Source organism: Periophthalmus magnuspinnatus, chromosome 11 (assembly GCF_009829125.3).
Source record: "Periophthalmus magnuspinnatus isolate fPerMag1 chromosome 11, fPerMag1.2.pri, whole genome shotgun sequence".
Classification (NCBI taxonomy): Eukaryota; Metazoa; Chordata; class Actinopteri; order Gobiiformes; family Gobiidae; genus Periophthalmus; species Periophthalmus magnuspinnatus.
This window is the reverse complement of record NC_047136.2, coordinates 3,792,341-3,811,831: the sequence shown is the minus strand read 5'-3', so window position 1 is coordinate 3,811,831 and position 19,491 is coordinate 3,792,341. Positions and strand designations below refer to the sequence as shown.

General features: G+C 43.4%; 1 protein-coding gene across 4 annotated transcripts in view; it reads right to left on the bottom strand.

The window, feature by feature from the left end:
• Positions 1-19,491, bottom strand: part of LOC117378412 (growth factor receptor-bound protein 10-like) — a 62,353-nt gene that overhangs the window by 27,903 nt on the left and 14,959 nt on the right. For 3 of the 4 annotated variants that reach the window (XM_055225380.1, XM_033975006.2, XM_033975007.2), the window contains one exon: positions 4,081-4,237. In XM_055225380.1, coding sequence (XP_055081355.1) covers positions 4,081-4,237 — 157 coding nt within the window. Of the gene's footprint in view, positions 1-4,080; positions 4,238-5,478; positions 5,760-19,491 lie in introns of those variants that run through there. The other variant, XM_033975009.2, reaches the window with a different exon arrangement.

Genomic DNA, 19,491 nt, shown 5'->3' with positions numbered 1-19,491 from the left:
TTTTACCTTTTGTTTAGTACTAAATTGGCAATTACAGGCTCTGAAATCACTCAAATGGGTGTGTGGAGTTTACTTCCTGTATTACCACATGATGACATCACGAGGTGGAATAGAGCGTTTTCAGTTTGAGAGAAAATCTAAGCCTAAATCTGCAGGGTTTGTGTGTTAAACATGTGTGAATGAAACAAAAAAACACAACTCCAGGTCTGTTTGTGACGAGGAAACAACATTAGAACAGATAAAAACAGCGTAACGTGTGCGCTTTAAACGGCTTAAACAAGAAAAAATCTTCACATATACATTAGTTTTAAAGAATCCTACGTCTTTACCAATGCATTCATTCCAGTTTTATTTACTTCCCAAAAACATGTTCTCAGATCGGTTGAACCATCATCCATCTACACCATGAGCGTCTGACGTGTGCGCAGAGTAAAAACATCTACAAACTCCAAATCCGTCCAGTAACTGCAACCTGCCCGAGCCAAACGTCCGCGTCTGCTTTCGTTTCAATCAGAACTGACTTCGTTTATTGTTATATACAGTGACACAGCAAGAAAAACTGTTGCCAGGAGACAAGCTAGGGACTAAAAGGTTAAACAAGGAGGGGTTGTGAACAGAAGAAGCACAGTGAGGCAGGCGGAGGGGGGGAGGAGGAGGAAGAAGAAGAGGAGGAGGAGGTGGGCATTGCAGGAAGATGATGTCATATATTTAGGCTGATTGCTGAGAGCGGTGCAGCCATAAGAGCCGCGGACGAACTGCCACACGTTAAGAGCCCGTGCTGAGCTAACGAGCCAGTGCGCGGTGTATCTGTGTATGCAAAAGGACAGGTCAGGTCTCCCGTTTGCGCCGGCGGACGGACGGACGGGATATGATGTCAAAGAGGGGACCAGAAACTAGAAACTGATAGTGGCAGAATGTTCTAGTTCACGGCTAATGGTACCTCGCTGATATAATGCGTAGATGTTCTCACAGTTCTGCCTGGAGAGTGTGTGAGCTAGCATGTTTCTTACACACTCCCAGGCACGGCACGGTAACGATTACGTCACGGGAACTGTTAAAGATGCTGACGGTTTAAAATGTTCTGGATATAAGCTCCATGTTTATCGGTGAAAACAACGATCTGGCGGAGAATACGACGAATAACTAGGTCTGTCACGATTAGACTTAGCCGATATTTGCACCGTTTAGCGTAGCTGCAGTCGGTCTTAAATCTGCAGCACAGGCCCATGTTTTGTTTGGGTCAACAACCAGCTGCTGAAAGAATCCACATAAAGCTTTATTTGAGAACATTAACATCAAGAGGACACTGCGCAAAATGTGATTACGCTGCTCTCGTATCCACTTTGTAGAAAAACGGGGCTGTGGAGGAGTAAACGGCCCCACAAACAGTATCGGCAGAAGACGTTTAGCTACTCGTCCAAGCTGCTTCTTCAGTTCTGGTCAGATTACTGCTACAAACTGCCTTATATCTGTCTGCACGGAGGCGCTAACTACACCGAAACTCGCCAAAACTGACCGAAAACACCTATTATCTACACTTTCTGTTTGTAGGCTAGGTCTATCGCGCTACTCTAACTCTGCACTGTGCCCGAGTCCTACTTAGCATAGTCATTCAAGCCCCTAATGAGTGATTTCACACTTATTAGCATCCTGGCTAGCCCCACTTTAGTCGTTAGTTTGCATCTTTAATGAGCCAGAGAAGTTATTTATTCAAACTTTTACAGCTTAAATCTTGTTGTATGGCCAAAAAATTGCAAAAAAAAAATCTCATTAGTGCAAAGAAAAAGTACGCACGATAATTTTGACCCCATAAATATATCGTTAGAGCTGTCAACTATGGAACAGTAGGTCGTTGTGTAGTCATTAAGGACGCGTAGCTTTAGTCTGCACGTCCTGGTGATGTAATGCTGATTATCACGTTTATACAAATTTAATTACAAAGAAAATTGATCAGATAAATTAATTACAGTTGTTCTATTGTTCTCAGTGGTTATAAAAGTCTTTAATCACACTTGGGTCTGCGTGATCGTGTGTTCCTACATCAAACATTTCCAGATCGTTGGATTGGAAAAGCCTCCGCGTTACCGAACAAAAGCAAAAGATACAGACGCGATTGAAGCATTAATGAGGTTTTACGGACACAGTGCTTAAAATATCCCATGAACGATCGACTTGTCATGATCCTAATCAAGATTTTAGCTGCAGAGGGTCAAATAATTAGCTCTACGACTCGTTATAAAACTACTAAAACTAAAACTCGGATTTGGATTTCGAGCCTGTTCTCCCTGCCTGCTCCTTACTCATTCTACTCCCATTTAACTCCAGATATAAACTTCATCTATGTCTATAAGTGGTTAGAACTCATAAAAAGTGTTCTGGTTGAGTAGAAACGCCTGTGCATGTGTGTTGTGTGCATAAAAGTGGCCGGGAGCGGGGGAATTTCCTGTAGAAGGGTGAAGGTAAGACCGATTGGCTGCGGGAGCTAGGGGGCTCGTCCGACGCACACCCATCATTGGCTCCTTGCGGTTCTGGTATGACGCTTTGGTCCAAGCCTCTCTCTCTCCCAACCCTGCCTCCTCCTCCTCCCCCCTTCACCCCTCCAGTCCACACCCCTCCTTCCCTCTCTCTCTCTCTTTCTCTCCATCGCAGCCTGTCGTCCGCTCGCCCCTCTCTAGCCTTGCGTTTCCCTCCCAGCGCCGCTCCTAAACTCACATTCCATCTCCACTCTGCACTTTTTTCCAGAAACAGGGATCAAGCAGCGCCAAAGCACAAAGCCATCCCTTGAATCTAAAAATACAACTTTTGGGAGTAGGAAGCCCATACCAAAAAAACGCTCAAAACTGACATGGGACAGAAGTGAAACAGCTTAGAACTTTTTTTTTTTCCCTCTGTCTGTAAGCTGTGAATTATCGTGAGGTATGTGAGTTGTACATGGAAAATGCCTATTCCCGCGAGCTCCGCACCTCCCTGCCAAAGTCATACAGAAGGGCCTACGAGAAGCAGCGCCATGCTCAAGTGCACCTACATACTGGAACTACACACGGCAGCATCTCCACCCGTGTAGAAACAACAAGAACCATAGACGGAGACGTGCTCAGGAGCCAAGAGCACACCTGCTACTGCTGGAAGGCAAATGAAAAAGCCAAACGCTCAGCAAATCTGGGAACTTAAATCATCATCCCGTTTTGACTGAGTTACCTTATGCTAATTACGTAATCGAATTCCCGAACCAATTTTACACATTTTGCTATAAAAGGCCAAATGTACAACCTTAAACTTCCAAATCAACAAACGCTGAGCTGAGCAAATTTAAACCTTAAAATCTTAAATTTTCTTCACATTTTGACTGATTTTCCTTATTCTAATTTCCAAACCAATTTTGCACATTTTCTTAAATCTTAAAACATCTTCATCTTCACTTTTTTGGCGGATTTACCTTATGCCAATTCCGTGACCAGATTCCCAAACCAATTTTACGCATTTTACTATAAATTTACTACTTTACTACTCCAAATTACCAAACATTGAGCAAATTTAAATCTTAAAATCTAAAATCTTAAAACATCTTCACATTCTAGTTGATTTTTCTTATGCTAATTCCATAACCAAATGCCAAATTCCCAAACCAATTTTACTATAAAAGCCAAATATACTACTTTAAACTTCCAAAACACCAAACTTAAAATCTTAAATCTTAAAACATCATGACATTTGGACAGATTTTCCTTATGCCAATTCCCAAAACAAATTCCCAAACCAATTTTACCCATTTTCCTAAATCTTAAAACTAATTCCGTAACCAAATTCCCAAACCAATTTTACTCATTTCACTATAAAAGGCCAAATATACAACTTTAAACTTCCAAATCACCCAACACTGAGCAAATATAAATCTTAAAACATCTGACTGATTTACCTTATGCCAATTCCCAAACAAAATTCCCAAACCGATGTTTCCCATTATCTTAAATCTTAAAACAACTTCACATTTTGATTGATTTACCTTATTCCAATTCCCAAACCAAATTCCCAAACCAATTTAACTACTTCAAACTTCCAAAGACAACAAAAATTCCTTACCCAGTCCGAGGATGGGATGGTGCTCCACGAGTGTCCACGCGTTGTCGTCTACACAGTGGCTCTTGTACACCAGCAGCTGGCAAACATCCCGGGCCGTCATGTCCGCGGGAATCTCCACCACTTTACCGGCTCCATCCTCGCTCCACACCTTCACGATCTACAAAAACGCACACAACGTAACGGATCGTGCAACAGCGCTCCAAGTGGCTGGGTAGTCTAAAAACTGCGATAAGTCGAGTTGCATCCGTATACATCAACATGAATTACCTCCATGACAGAATTCCCGGTCAGATCCTCCCTAAAAAGCGCACTTCGCATTCTAGTGTCAGTCCAACATGAGATCAGCTTAAAAAATGGACGATGACGTTCAGGAAATGTTGGCTGTCCCGGCGTTCCCAGTTCAACCCTTTGTCCCCCAACACACTTAGGATTGTCGAAAGTAAAAGTTCATACCCGCAATCCCCCTGAATGTGCTAAATTGAATTAAAAAACGCAAAAAAAACATAGTGGAAATGGGAAAGACTGGGACAGATGCACATGTTGCACTGAAATGTCACCCTTTGGAAGCAGAACACAAGTCTGGTTCAAAGGCACAGTACCTCCCATTGTCGCGCCATTTTGAACCATTTCAGCCAAGTGCCCAAAGCGATATTTAAGCTGGGTGTAATTTTGTCTTCTGTGAATGCATTCTCCTCATCGAGCCTCATACCAGTTGCTTCACACCACCTAAAAACTCCGTACAGTACACAACCCAGGTCCAAAAAAACGGCTAAAATAACTGCTCTGACTGTTCAAATCCCAGTAATTTCTCTTTCATAAATCGAAAAAACGCCATATGTGACTTCCAAGTGTGTGTGCGCAAGTCTATTCCCCCCCCCCCCAAACCCACACACCTCCAGCAAATCCTGTCCCTGTACACAGCGGGGAAGCTAAAGCAAATTCAGCTGCCTTGCACACAATCCCAGCGAGGCACAACAGTTGGAAATTATATGAAACATCACAAAGCTGACCCAAAGCAAAAAGCCAGAGCAATGAAACACAGGCCAAAAAAAAAAAAAAAAAGGAAGGATGTAACGGTGGCCTGGAAATGACACAAAAGACCAAATGCACAGCAAAAAAGATAGACATCGACTAAAACATCGTCACAGAGCCGAGTGCCCCTGCAAAAACCAGAAGACAGCCTCCTTTTTAGCCCTACACGCCCCCCCCCCTCCACCCCCCCCACCCCCGGTTAACTAAAACTATTTTCATGACGCATTAGTTTGTATGGTCAAAAGTTTCGGGAGAGACAACGGATCACATCACTCTGCGTTAAAACAAAAGACGCACACACGCACACACACGCACAACTCTCTCCGGCAGCGGGCACATCCGAGCACAATCGAGGTCCCCCCTTACCTCCACAGCCTGAAAGAGGCAGCAGTCTGGAGAGCAGGATGGCATTTTCACACTGAGCGGCTCTCCACCAGTGGCACAGACCAGGAGAGCGAGGGGGAGAGCGGGTGGGAGGAGGAGGAGGAGGAGGAGGAAGAGGAGAGGAAGTCAGGCTGGCGAGTGAGAGAGGAAAGAGGTAGGGTGAGGAGGAGGAGGAGGAAGAAGAGGAGGAGGAGGAGGGGGGAGGCAGCAGACTGACACAACGGCAGAGACTTCTTCTTCTTCGCGGTCTTGGTCTTCTTCTTCTTCTTCTTCTCCTTGCGCTGAAAAAGCCGCTGCGTGTGCTCTCCGGTGTTCTCCCTCTCTCCTCCTCCTCCCTTCTTTCTTTCTTTCCCTCCTGGATTAACCCAGTGTGGGATCGTTCAAACGGTGAGCCGCTACCTGTCACGTACTAGCTCGCCCGCGTTTATCTGGCATTCAAAAATCCTCACGGCATCCTCTTTCTAAAGACAATGAGACGATGTTATTAAGCACATCCACAGACAGTCCCTTTTGAGCTGGGTGATGGTTTCAGTTTCTAGCCCCTCCCCTCCGCCTTTTCCTCTTCGTCCTCCTCAGCTGTATGTGAAATACTAGGCGGGAGTGTTAGGACCAGAGCAACATGTGTAACGCACACCGATTGCTTCGAGCTCGGAAAAGAAGGGAGCCCAAAGTCCTGTGTAAAAGCGGGTGGAGGAGAGAGAGAGAAGAGAGAGAAGGAGAGGGTGAGGTGAGGGGGGGCGTGGGGTTTTTGAGAGAGAGATGGGAATGGATCACGTGTCGGACGTTTGGGCTTTGCTGAAGGAGGGAGCAAATGAGGGAGGCGGGACGGGAGGGGAGGGGAGAGGAGAGGAGGAGGGGGGTGGTTGCTCAGCAAATCTGCCCGGCTGTGGAGAGCAGAAGGCAAGGCGCGAGGAGAGGTAGAAAGAAAAAGAGAGGGAGCGAAGAAGGAGAAAAGAGAGGCAGAGCTATGGAGGAATGTCAGTAATGCAATACTGAGTCATAATCAGGCTCATGTGTAGAGTCCAACCCAGCTGGCCCCTAATACACTGTGCCTGAGAGCCTCAAAACCCCACGCGCACACGCTAACGCACACGCTAACGCACGCACACACAGATACACACACGCGCACACACACACACAGATACACACACGCGCACGCACACACACACGACGCTTGTTCAAAGGGGGAAAGGGATAAAAACGCAAAGTCCCCGACAGTTTTTTTTTACTTTGCCGGTCCTATTTTAACTCCAGTCTCACGCGTTCAGTTTAGCGCCATGTGGGACTAGCCGCCGCACTTTGACCTTGCTAACGGCGTTACAAGAATAATGCGCGTATGGTATGAACACATGTGCGCACCATAATAGTGTTTTTATGATGTGTCGACCCGTGTATTTGCATTTAGAAACCAGCTCCGCGCTCGGCAGTGGGATTCTGTCAAGGTGATCCCTCGGCCTAAAAATAGTACGTTCAACTTTCGGAAATACAAATCAAGGCGCTTTGGTTGGACGGTCGAGGGTAGATTTTTTTTATTTCAATGTTCGTACGACCGTGAGCTTTAAATCCGCCCCAATGTTCTTGCGTCTCTATAGTTCTCAGCTCTGACACTGTGGATCGTTACGTTAGAATTTACACATTTTAAATCACAATATTCATCTGAAACAACTTAATAAAAGAAAAAAATCCGCTGACAGAAGTGCGTACGTCACAGTGGAGGTGAAAATGGGGGTAGAACGGCAAAATGGCGTCTTGAAAATAGTGGATTAAAGATTAAACTCATAACATGAATCACTCCAAATACAACTTCAAGACGGAAAATGAGAAGAAAACAACTATAAAACGGTCAAAAACTTTGAAAAGTCCATTTTGCAGAACAGGTCTGAGACGAAACAGCAATATGACCTGCTAAACTACGCAAGAATCAAGTGTTTTTCAGATGTTTGAACGTTAGGACAGATTTTATTCGCAATAGAATCCCATGATTATGTTGCTGTTTGAACAATACATTACCCACACAACTTCAGCTTTTACCATTTATCTACAGCAACTAGAGAAATAACGTAAAGTAGTAGTAGTAACGAAAAGTAGTTTGGCCGTCGCTGTCTGTATAAAATGTATTTATAAGTGACGACGACGACAGACTGACTCAATATCTCACCTGTTTTGTTGCACTTTGATACAGAAACTTTTAATCTAAGCTCTCATGTCTAAAAATTGGACGCACTAGAACTGAAATGGGGGAGGGAAAAAAGCTTTAAAGATTATTTAACTTCCCAAAAATGGAACAGATTTGAAGGACGTTTAAACTCTGTCCACTGCAGCACTTCAATAATGTGGAGATAAACATTTATAATCAACCTGATCCTGTTTTTAATGTGTTAAACTGACCTGCGCAGTGATGTTTTTGGTTTGCTTTTGTTTGTATTGTTCTGTATTTTAACGGCGCTTATGAAAAAGTCTGGAGCTCTCAATGGGCTTTCCCCGTGTAAATAAAGATTAATGAAACTTAATTCCTATAGTCTGTATAAAGAAGTGGACGAAAAGTGAGTGTGACGTCACCCACGGCGTTCAGCTCCGGTCAAATGAAGCTAATCGAGGCTAGAGCGGTTATAGCGGCTAATTTGGAGTCGGGTTCTATATTTGGAACTCCGACCACGAGTATCATAGCAACCAAAGAGCCAATCCGGAGCGAGGCTGTTGAAGGTAACGCCCCTTTCCTACAAGCACCTCTGGTTTAGCAGGGAGCGGGCACTTAGCAACGCTGTCAATCAACTTGTTGCTAACGCTAGCGGGAACAACCTCGGGAAAAGATCTTCATTTACAGCAAAAAAAAAAAAAAAGTGAAATAAAAACACCAGGCCACAGTTTCTCGATGTAGTGAATTGGAGTCAGAGTCGATGAAGCCGAAAGCGCGCCCATGATCACTTCCTGTTTGTAGCGCGGCGGCTAGCAGGTTAGTTACGTCCATTTATACATCTAGTCTCTGTTCATTTATAGCTGTGGAAATGTATAGAAAAGGGTCCTGGAGCTGCGGTGTGTTAGCCTCAGGGGTCAGGGACAGACACCTGCAAACATATAAACAAAGACCCGCACAGATACAAGACGGTTCAAAGGTCAAACACAATAATCCGTGCCAGGGTCAGGCCCACTTGACCAAGAGGTTTATGGGCCCCTAAACCTATCTAGACAAACACACACACATATACACACACAGGTCAGGACACAACCGAGCCGCAGCTTTAGGCCCTGGCAGATCTCTTTCACAGTAACAAGAGACACAAAGATGGATTCAGGGACATGCGGGAGGAGGGGGACGGCAGCTGGGACAGGACGTTTTTAGCCGATCTTACACTATTTACCTTTTATGTGAAAATGCCATGTTCTGTAACCATTTTCCTACGAATTTAAACGTGAAAATTAGTCTGAAAACGCGTCTCTTCTCCCTGGCATTTAATACTAGCTGTTTTATTGTTCTTTTTCCATGTTTGGTAAAATGGTCAATGGAGTAAATGGACAAAACGTCGCGTCGCCAAACCGGGATTTGAACCAGCAACCTTCGGATCAATGAGCACAAGCTCTACCAACTGAGCCACTGTCAAAAATATAATTAAAAACAGAGCTGGAGTTGTGTTTTGTTTCATTCACACATGTTTAACGCACAAAGAAACCTGCATATTTAGGCTGAGTTTTTCTCTCAAACTGAAAACACTCTGTTCCACCTTGTGATGTCATCATGTGGCGATACAGGAAGTGCTCCACTGTGTTTTTAAACTCCACACACCTTCACTTTTAGAATCATTTGGATCATTTCAGGTCTGGAATTGCAAATTGCTACTGAACTAAAGGTAAAAGGGGCTGTTAACGTAGGAAAACTACCACGTTGTGACATCACAAGGTGGAACGGAGCATTTTGAGCGTTGCAGATGTTACAGAATAATAATAAAGTGTTACTCAAACATGTGTGAATGAAAAAACACAACTCCAGGTCTGTTTTTGAGGAGGTAACAGCATTAGAACATGATTTAAACCTCACAAGAGTCAATTTTCGTGTGATATAGGACTTTTACAGAATAATTTCTTGTTTAAAGTGTGTTTTTTGCGCAGACTGAACACACCCTTCGCTCCGATGCTGCTCAGCGTCCACTTCCCACCTGCTCTGTGACGGCATCGTCCATCTTTCATTTGTCCCAGTGGTCGGGTTACAGGCCAGACAGGGCTGATTAGCTGCACAGACAGACCAAACTCGATTTCACCTCACCAACGCAGAGGCTCCAGCAGCAGCACACCGCCCTGCACCGCCGTGACCCTCTGACCCGCACCGCCATGACCCTCTGTCCTGCACCGCCGTGACCCTCTGACCCACACCGCCATGACCCTCTGACCCGCACCACTATGACCCTCTGTCCTACACCGCCATGACCCTCTGACCTGCACCGCCATGACCCTCTGTCCTGCACCAGCACCGCCATGACCCTCTGACCCGCACCGCCACCGCCATGACCCTCTGTCCTTCACCGGCACCGCCATGACCCTCTGTCCTGCACCGCCACCGCCATGACCCTCTGACCCGCACCGCCACCGCCATGACCCTCTGTCCTGCACCGCCATGACCCTCTGTCCTGCACCGGCACCGCCATGACCCTCTGACCCGCACCGGCATGACCCTCTGACCCGCACCGGCACCGCCATGACTCTCTGACCCGCACCGGCACCGCCATGACCCTCTGTCCTGCACCGGCACCGCCATGACCCTCTGTCCTTCACCGCCATGACCCTCTGTCCTTCACCGCCATGACCCTCTGATCTGCACCGCCATATGTTGTAAAGCTGAGCTAGAATCATCCTTCAGGATTCTCGTCCCTGATTGGCTCTTTGGTTGCTATGATACTCGTGGTCAGAATTCCAAATACGAATCTAATAACGCAGATCACAATATCACATAAAGGTCAACCAGTTTGGCAACTCCGGCCCCGTCTAGCCCCGCCCCCTGCTGTCCAGTCTTTACACACACCAATCTTTCTGAAACAAACTCGGCGCAACGAAGGTCTCAAAACTCATGAGAGCGTCATTTTTCAGATTTGCACGTGTAAAATTACAAAGTTGTGAGCGTAAAACTATATTTGTAAGAGTAAAATGAAATGAAAACAAATAAAATTTAATATTTGCCAGTGTATAAATCAACAATTGTGTCAGTCAGTGGCAAAAATACAACTTCAGTATATGAAAGATGGAACAATATTTATCACGTGCACAATTTCTTTGCGAGAATAGGGAGATTTTTGTTATTTTTGTTGTAATAAATAAAGATTTGAGCTGTAGAGAGTTGGAAAAAGTAACTGCAGCTCGGGCCTTTTATTTATAATCGTTTCACTGTGATTATGTTGTATTATTGTTATCGTGTCGGTGTTTTTCTGACAGGTCTCGTCATCAACATTCCCCGGGGAAGCTAACTGGGAGCACTACTCTGTCTGAAGCTCCGTGACTCCGGTTAGACTCACAGAACACGTCGTCCCAGCGGATCCAAACTAAACAAAGGTTTCTCCGGGGACGTCTTTAAAATGCGGTGAATCAAAGCGTGTTGGCGTCTGACAGTAATTGCACGTGTAAACACAGCGAGCGCGTGTCAGTGTCAAACGGCCACATGTTTCTGCACCGGTTGTGTCGTCACTTAGCAACCGATGTAAAATATTTAGCACTTGGCAGAAATTCAAAAGTTGCATAAATCATGATCCACACTCATGACTTAAAGACGGAGGGAGGGTCCCCCGTAACATTCCATTACATCATCTTATATCGCCAACACACACACACAGGGACATACACACAAACACACACACAGACGTACAAACACAGAGATACACCCACAGACACACACACAGATGTACACACACAGACATAAACACACATACAGAGATGTACACACAAGCAGACATAAACACACATGTACACACACAAGAACAGATACACAAACAGACACACGCAGGCTACAAACACATACACACAGGCATACACACGCAGATGTAAATACACACACAAACACAAGCACAGACACACACATACATGTACACACACACAGACATATACAGACACACAGACACACGCGCACACACACATATATACACACACAGACACGAGCACACTGACACACACGGACACACATATGCACACACACATACACACTCAGAAACACACACATATATACAGACACACACACACACACACACACACACCCTCTTGGTCTGCAGAGGGTCAGCAGACACACTCACACACACACCCCCACACCCTCTCTCACACACACACCCCCTCTCACACACACACCCCCCCTCACACTCACACCCCCCCACACACTCACACACACACCCCTGCACACACACACTCTCTTGGTCTGCAGACACACACACTCACACACACCCCCACACCCTCTCACACACACACACACCCCCCCCCCACACACACACACACCCCCTCTCACTCTCACACACACGCACACCCATACACCCCACCCTCTCACACCCCCACACCCACCCTCTCACACACACCCCCTCTCACACACACACTCACACTCTCACACACACCCCCTCTCTCACTCACACCCTCACACACATACACCCTCTCACACACCCACTCACACACACCCCCACACACACACACACTCTTGTCAGCAGACCGTTGCGTGCAGAGGTGGATCAGCTGACCACAGACAAAAGGGGGATGGGAGTTAAATTATTTCAGTGGAGAGAACACGGTCGCCCCCTGCTTCAGTATCACCTGACGAACACGGAGATTTAACACGTCTATGAACCGGGGCCAGCGCTGCATGAAGGACGCGGGTTTGTTACTGAAGTACAAGTACAAATACACAGGTAAAAAGTAAAAAGTACTGCAAGAAAAAAATCTACTGAAGTATTTTAAGTACCAGTTTAAAAATGCACTGTAATGAGTTTTAAATGTAGTGACACTGATTAAAAATGACATATATTTAGGCCAACAGTAACGATACGCATCAATTTTGTGTATTTATTTATGTTTTGCTCAAAGTCGAGTCAGGATGTTTCCACAAACACGGTAAAAATAACCCCTCAAATCAAATGAAAAGTACTTTTTACTTTTCAGTCCTGTTCATAAATGTAGTGGAGTAGAAAGTACAGATACTGCTCTCAAATGTACTGAAGGAAAAGTAAAAAGTACACACTGTAAAATGTACTTAAGTAGAATTTTTAGGTATCTGTACTTTACTTATGTACACGAAAAAAGTTATGGTGGAAGGTAACAAAGTAAAAGTAAAAAGTGCTGTACTTATTAGATCGTTGAACATATTTATGACTAAATCGTCTTTAATTATTGCTCTTCAGGAGATGTGCTGCTGCGGTTCTTTTGGTAAATGGGAAACGCTCACATTTTTATAGAACTTTTTCACTTTCAAGCCACTCAAAGGTTTTTACATCAAGGAACCACTCACACATTCACACACACTATTTATACACACTGGGGGCGAGGTGTCTTGCCCAAGGACTCTGTGGGAGCTGGAATCGCACCGTCAACCTGTGAGTCAGTGGATCCGACCGCTCAACCAATGATGTTTATGTCTAGAGCGGGATTCGAACCACCAACCTTCAGATCAATGGACAAACGCTCTACAAACTCCACCCACCACCACCCAATGTTCTTTTTTTTTTTATTGCACTGAACCAAAATGACGACACGACGCCGCCGAATCCAACGAGTATCACCGTTTATGAGAAGTACAGTCGCTTGAAATTTAGCCGTTTCAGGCCTCAAACAGTGGGCGTGTCCCGGTGGAGGTTAAACGGGGGCAGATCGACAAAATGTTGTCGATTAAAGATTAAACTCAAACATGAATCACTCCAAATACAACTTCAGACGCTCAACGAGAAGAAACGACTAGAACATGTTTAAACGCTCTGAAAAGTCCATTTTGCAGCATAGATCTGATTTAATTTTTTGATTTTCAGAGACGTGAATAGAGAAACTGAACCCTGTTATGAAAATATCAAAGGAATGAACAGCACTCAGGTCAAATCCAAGCGTCCTCGTTCTACTCACTGTATTTTTATTGCTGTTTATTAGTTTTGGTGATGATCCAAGGGTTTTGTGGTTCAGCAGAAGGACTGTGGCGTTGAGGACTTTTCCCCCCAAAACTTTCACACAGTTCTGCAGATGAAACGCCGGGATCACCTTCAGATAAATGAACTCCGTTAGCTGAAAGGAATTTGACATTTTACTCAGCGATGGGCTCTTGAAGTGTTTATAAACCAGAGGAGTGAAGGTCTAAAGGTCCAATATTACACAAAATTTACTCTTATGAGGTTTAACTCATGTTCTAATGTTGTCTCCTTGTCAAAAACAGACCTGGAGCTGTGTTTTGTTTCATTCACACGTTTGAGTTACACTTTATTATTAGTCTGTAACATCTCCAAAGCTCAAAAACGCTCTGTTCCACCTTGTGATGTCATCAAGTGGTGGTTTTCAACTGGTTTTACCTTTAGTTCAGTAGTAGATTTGGCAATTCCAGCGCTGAAATTACCCAAATAATTCTAGAAATGAAGATGTCTGGAGTTTAAAATCTAGTGGAGAATATTCTGAACGAGCAGGGCCGTCAACTGAAATTTGGGGGCCCCCGTCTAATACAAATTAATAGGAAGAAAGTCCAATTTTGGGCCCCTAAACCCTGGGACAACAGACCTGTTTGTCCCCCCGTGGATAAGTCGTTTTTTTTTCTACACATTCAGACATTTAACGAGTATCTTCATTGGCAATTATCACGATTATATAAAATGTCCCACGAATGATTATTGTCGACCATTTTTATCACGATAAACGATATTATTGTTTATCGTAAGTGGTAGTTTTCAGGTTAACGTCTCCATTTTAACTTTAGTTCAGTAGTAGATTTGACAATTCCAGATGCTGAAATGATCCAAATGATTCTAGAAATGAAGGTGTGTGGAGTTTAAAAACACAGAGAAGCACTTCCTGTATCGCCACATGATGACATCACAAGGTGGAACACAGTGTTTTTGAGAGTGTTTGAGAGAAGAACTCAGCCTAAATCTGCAGGGTTTGTGTGTTAAACATGTGTGAATGAAACAAAACACAACTCTAGCTCTGTTTTTAATTAGTATTTTTGACAGTGGCTCAGTTGGTAGAGCGTTTGCCCGTTGATCCGAAGGTTGGTGGTTCAAATCCCGGTTGGCGATGCGACGTAGAAAAAGAACAATAAAACAGCTAGTATTAAAAAGAGATGTGTCATGTTTAAATTTGTGGGAAATGGAAAACTTTATTATCAGTGTGTACATCTCCAAAGCTCAAAATGCTCTGTTCCACCTTGTGATGTCATGAAGTGGTGGTTTTCAACTTAGCTCCTTTTACCTTTAGTTCAGTAGTAGATCAGCAATTCCAAGGCTGAAATGATCCAAATGATTCTAGAAATGAAGGCGTGTGGAGTTTAAAAACACAGTGGAGCGCTTCCTGTATCGCCACACGATGACATCACAAGGTGGAACAGAGTGTTTTTTTGTTTGAGAGAAGAAGAACTAAGCCTAAATATGCAGGGTTTGTGTGTTAAACATGTGTGAATGAGACAAAACACAACTCCAGGTACGGATTGGACTTCCCGGTGTACCTTTATACACCTGACGGCCCACATTACCAGTTTGTAAAAGTCCGAGTCTGAATCCGTCTCTAACTCGCAAACAAACGGGCCGCTCATAAAAAGCGTGTCCCTGTGTTAAAAGGACTGAAGCTGAGGAATGTTCAGAGTCTATGTGTACAGCTGGAGGGAGAGATCCGCCGATAACGTCCTGCCAATGCAAATACAACGGCAGAGTCAAACCGCATGTCTCGGAGCTGCTTCACAAACTCCTCCGACCGCCGCAGAAACACTTTCAAAATAACACAACTCAAAAAATGCACAAATACCTTTATCGTTCAAACCACAGACTGTGTAAAGAAGTGGACTGAGCGAGTGTGACGTCAGTTATAGTGGCGAATCTGGAGTATCATAGCAACCGAAGAGCCAATCCGGAGCGGCCCTTAGCGACGCTGTCAATCAAACCTGTTGCTAACGGTAGCGGGAGTGACCTCGGGGGAAAGAAGGCGCCTGATTTGTCTGTTATTAATGTTCGTATCTTGATTTACGGACGCAATAGTGAAATAAAAACCCCAGGATCATGTAGAGGGTTAATACGAACATTTAAGACCAAAAGGCAAGGCAAGGCAAGGTAATTTGAACAAAGAAAAATATATAAATAAAAATGGCTCAAAAAATACTGATTCAGTCGTTTCTGTTGGACAAAATTCAGCACAATTTTTTTTTAATCAAAATCACCACATTTGAAGCTTCATCAGATTTGAAAATCTTATAAACAGATACTTTAATATTTTTACTTAAGTAGATTTTTTATGTGATACTTTTACTTTTGCTCCGGTATATGTACTTTTACTTAAGTAACACAATTGAGTACTTCTTCCACCACTAGTTGAGCTAACCATGGCTTAATAAAAATCAAACCAGCATCGTCCCATTAGAGCGCGAGAATCATAGACTGTTTATTTAAATGGACATAGCTAACCTGCTAGCCGCCGCTTTCCAAACATGAAGTTTTCATGTGTGCACTTCCTGGTCCATCGACTCTGGCTCCAATTCACTTTACATTGAAAAACTGTGTCCTCTTTCTCTCTGTACCTGCTGCTGTCAGACTCGTCATTTTGGTCTTAAATGTTCATTAAATGTTCCGCTCTACATCATCCTGGGGTTTGTTTTAGTTTTTTTGAGTTTATTTTTTAGGTTTATTTATTTATTTTTTTTGTTTTAGTTATTTAAATTTTTTTCTTGTTTGTTTTTTATAATTTTTTGTTACTTTTAGTTAGTTGGGTTTTTTTTGTTTTTTTTCTTTAGTTATTTTGAGGTTTTTTTTTTTTATTTGTTTCTTTTTTTTTCTTGAGTTTTGAGTTTATTTTTTGTTTTTTTGACAAACTATGATCTCTCTCTGTACCTGCTGCTGTCAAACTCGTCATTTTGGTCTTAAATGTTCATATTAACCCTCTACATGATCCTGGGGTTTTTATTTCACTATTCTGTCTGTAAATCAAGATATGAACATTAATAACAGACAAATCAGGCGCCTTCTTTCCCTGAGGTCGCTCCCGCTAGCGTTAGCAACAGGTTTGATTGACAGCGTTGCTAAGCGCATGTTCTCTGCTAAATCAGCGGTGCGCATTGGTAAATTGGCCCCTAGAGCTTCATTTGACTGGAGCCGAACGCTGTGGGTGACGTCACATTCACTCAGTCCACTTCTTTACACAGTCTGTGGTTTGTTAACTTACATTAGCATATATTAGCACAACAGTCAGAGCCCGTGTCGTCATGCTGTGTCGTTTATTGAAATCCCAGAGGACCTGATGTCTGGAGATAACAGTCTGGATGTGGCCAATCTGCAGCTCTCAACTCAAGTCATTTGATCAGTGAAGCTTCCATTTAATCACGTCTCGTTTTAAACATTAAGAGCGGATTAACATGGATGACTGGTTCACACGCATACAGTAAAACGGGGACTTACTGGTGCTGCGTTCTGCATGTGTAACACTCTATAATCCATCTACAGTCTTTAAAATGATGAACAAAGAGGCTGATGTGATACTTTCAGCTCTATAAAACGGTATGAGTGAACATATTATCGAGTTCAAGTGTACGCGAGTGAACAAATCCACAAAGTCCTCACCAAACCTCGAAGAAGGTCAAAGTTACACGACCACGACATGTTCACCAATCAGCGTGAGAATCTAGCCTGCGGTCAGTTTGATAAGAGCGGGTCAGAGGAGTGGTCAGACGGGCCGATGGCACAGATTGGCAGCCTCACTTCAGTCTACCCCAGGGCAGCTGTGGCTACAGTAGAAGCTTACCACAACCAAATGTGGAGTGAATGAGTAATGAGTATGAGGGAGGCACCGGCAAACAGGAGCCATTTTTTTAAATTAAATTAAATTAATTTATTTTATGTTTTTTATTTTAATTAATTAATTTATATTTTACTTTATGCTTTCTATTTTATTTATTTTTGTATTTATTTATTTTTATAGCAAAAGACTAAGTGGATCAGACCTGGATGACTGAGAGACTACACAGTTTTTTATTTTATTTATTTATTTATTTATTTATTTTTAATGTTTTTTATTTAAATTAATACATGTATTTATTTATTTTTTGTTTATTTTATTTATTTATTTTTATTCTTTCTTGAGTTTGCATGTTCCTCACTCCTCCTGGTTGTTTTTTTGATCCGGCCACTCCATCAGCCCAAGACACGAATAATACGTAAAACCCTCCAGCTAATTTGGAGATGGTCGGAGGGGCCGATGGCACAAATTGGCAGCCTCATGTCAGTCGACCCCAGGGCAGCTGTGGCTACAATAGTATCTTACCACCAACAAATGTGGAATGAATAAATTATGACACTTGGAGAGCTTTGAGAGGATTCGACAAGCGTAAGCCACTATTAATATCATATTATTTGATTTATTTTTATTTTATTATATTATAATATTTTATTTTATTTATTCATTTATTTATTTTTTTTACATTTATTTATTATTAATTATTATTTTTGTTATTTTTTATTCTTTCTTGAGTTTGCAGGTTCCTCACTGCGTCCTGGTGGGTTTTTACCTGAACACAATAGTTAGTAGTAGAGGATTTAACCTAATTTAATCCTGACCAAGCCGAGCTCAAGATGGGTCAATGGGTCAACGGGTGCAGCACTACAGCACCACTGACCCAGCAGCACTGACAAACGGGGCAAATGCAGAGGACAATCTTCCAACAGGCTGAATAAAACAGTATTTTAACCTTGATAACAATGTTTGTTTTTTTTTCCATTATAGACGCAGATGATGCATTCGTCTGAGAGACTTTCACAGCTCAGGCTATAGAAACAGTGGGAGCCTGTTTCGTTCAGCGGCCTTCGTGAGTTCCTGAACACTTACGCCGATTCTGCCCCATTTAGTGTCTGCGTGTTCGACAAGTGATTCATTTGGGCTCAATTTGGGCCTTTACATGTGGGAGAGATTTGTTAAAGAACTTAACTATACGAGCCATACGGAGAGGAAGACAAGAACCGCACAGTCTGCTCGAAACAAAAGAGCATTTGTACAAACTGCAGACTGGCACAATCGCTCCAGACCTTGTGAGATGATGTCAGAAAATGCCAGAGTAAAGGAAAAAAATACTCCAAAGCGAATCGGTATGGGAAGTTTTAAATACTAATGTTATTGTCGCGGTGTGGGGAGGACATCCTGAAAGTGTCTTGGAGAAAAGTTACTACAGTCCTGGGACGTAAGGGTGGAGGAAGGAAGGATACAGCCTTGACACACGCAAACACCCACTGACACCAAGGGCCCCGATGGCAGCGTGTGAACGGGGAACGGGCGCCTGTCGTCCTGAAGCAAACGCCGTCAGAGAGCGAAACGAAGGGCCCGACGAAGCTGCAGAACAACGGGATTCCCAGCACTGCTAAGGAAGTCTGCTCAGTGTCTGCAGCATCCTGAACTCACAGTGCACTTTGTTCCTGCAAAACAAGCCTGACCCCTCAGCATTTACGTGATTGATAAAAAAAAAAAAAAAAAAATGCTTCCACCATAACATAGAGATAAGATAACCCAGGGTGAACTGTTCTGCAGATGGAAGAGCTTCAGTTTCCAAAGTCAACATGATGTACGTGGTTCTGTTCCAGGGCTGTGGGTTTGTATAGCACAAAAACTCAAACTTCACAGTAAATATAGAACGTTATGACAGTTTTTCAGTGAGATATAGAAGTGAACAGGGTCTGAGCTACCCCAGGGCAGCTGTGGCTACAATAGGAGTTTACCACCACCAAATATGGAGTGAATGATAATAATAATAATATAATGAGTACAGAAGGAGGCATTGATAAACATGAGCCAATTTTTATTATTATTATTTTTATTTATTAATTTGCA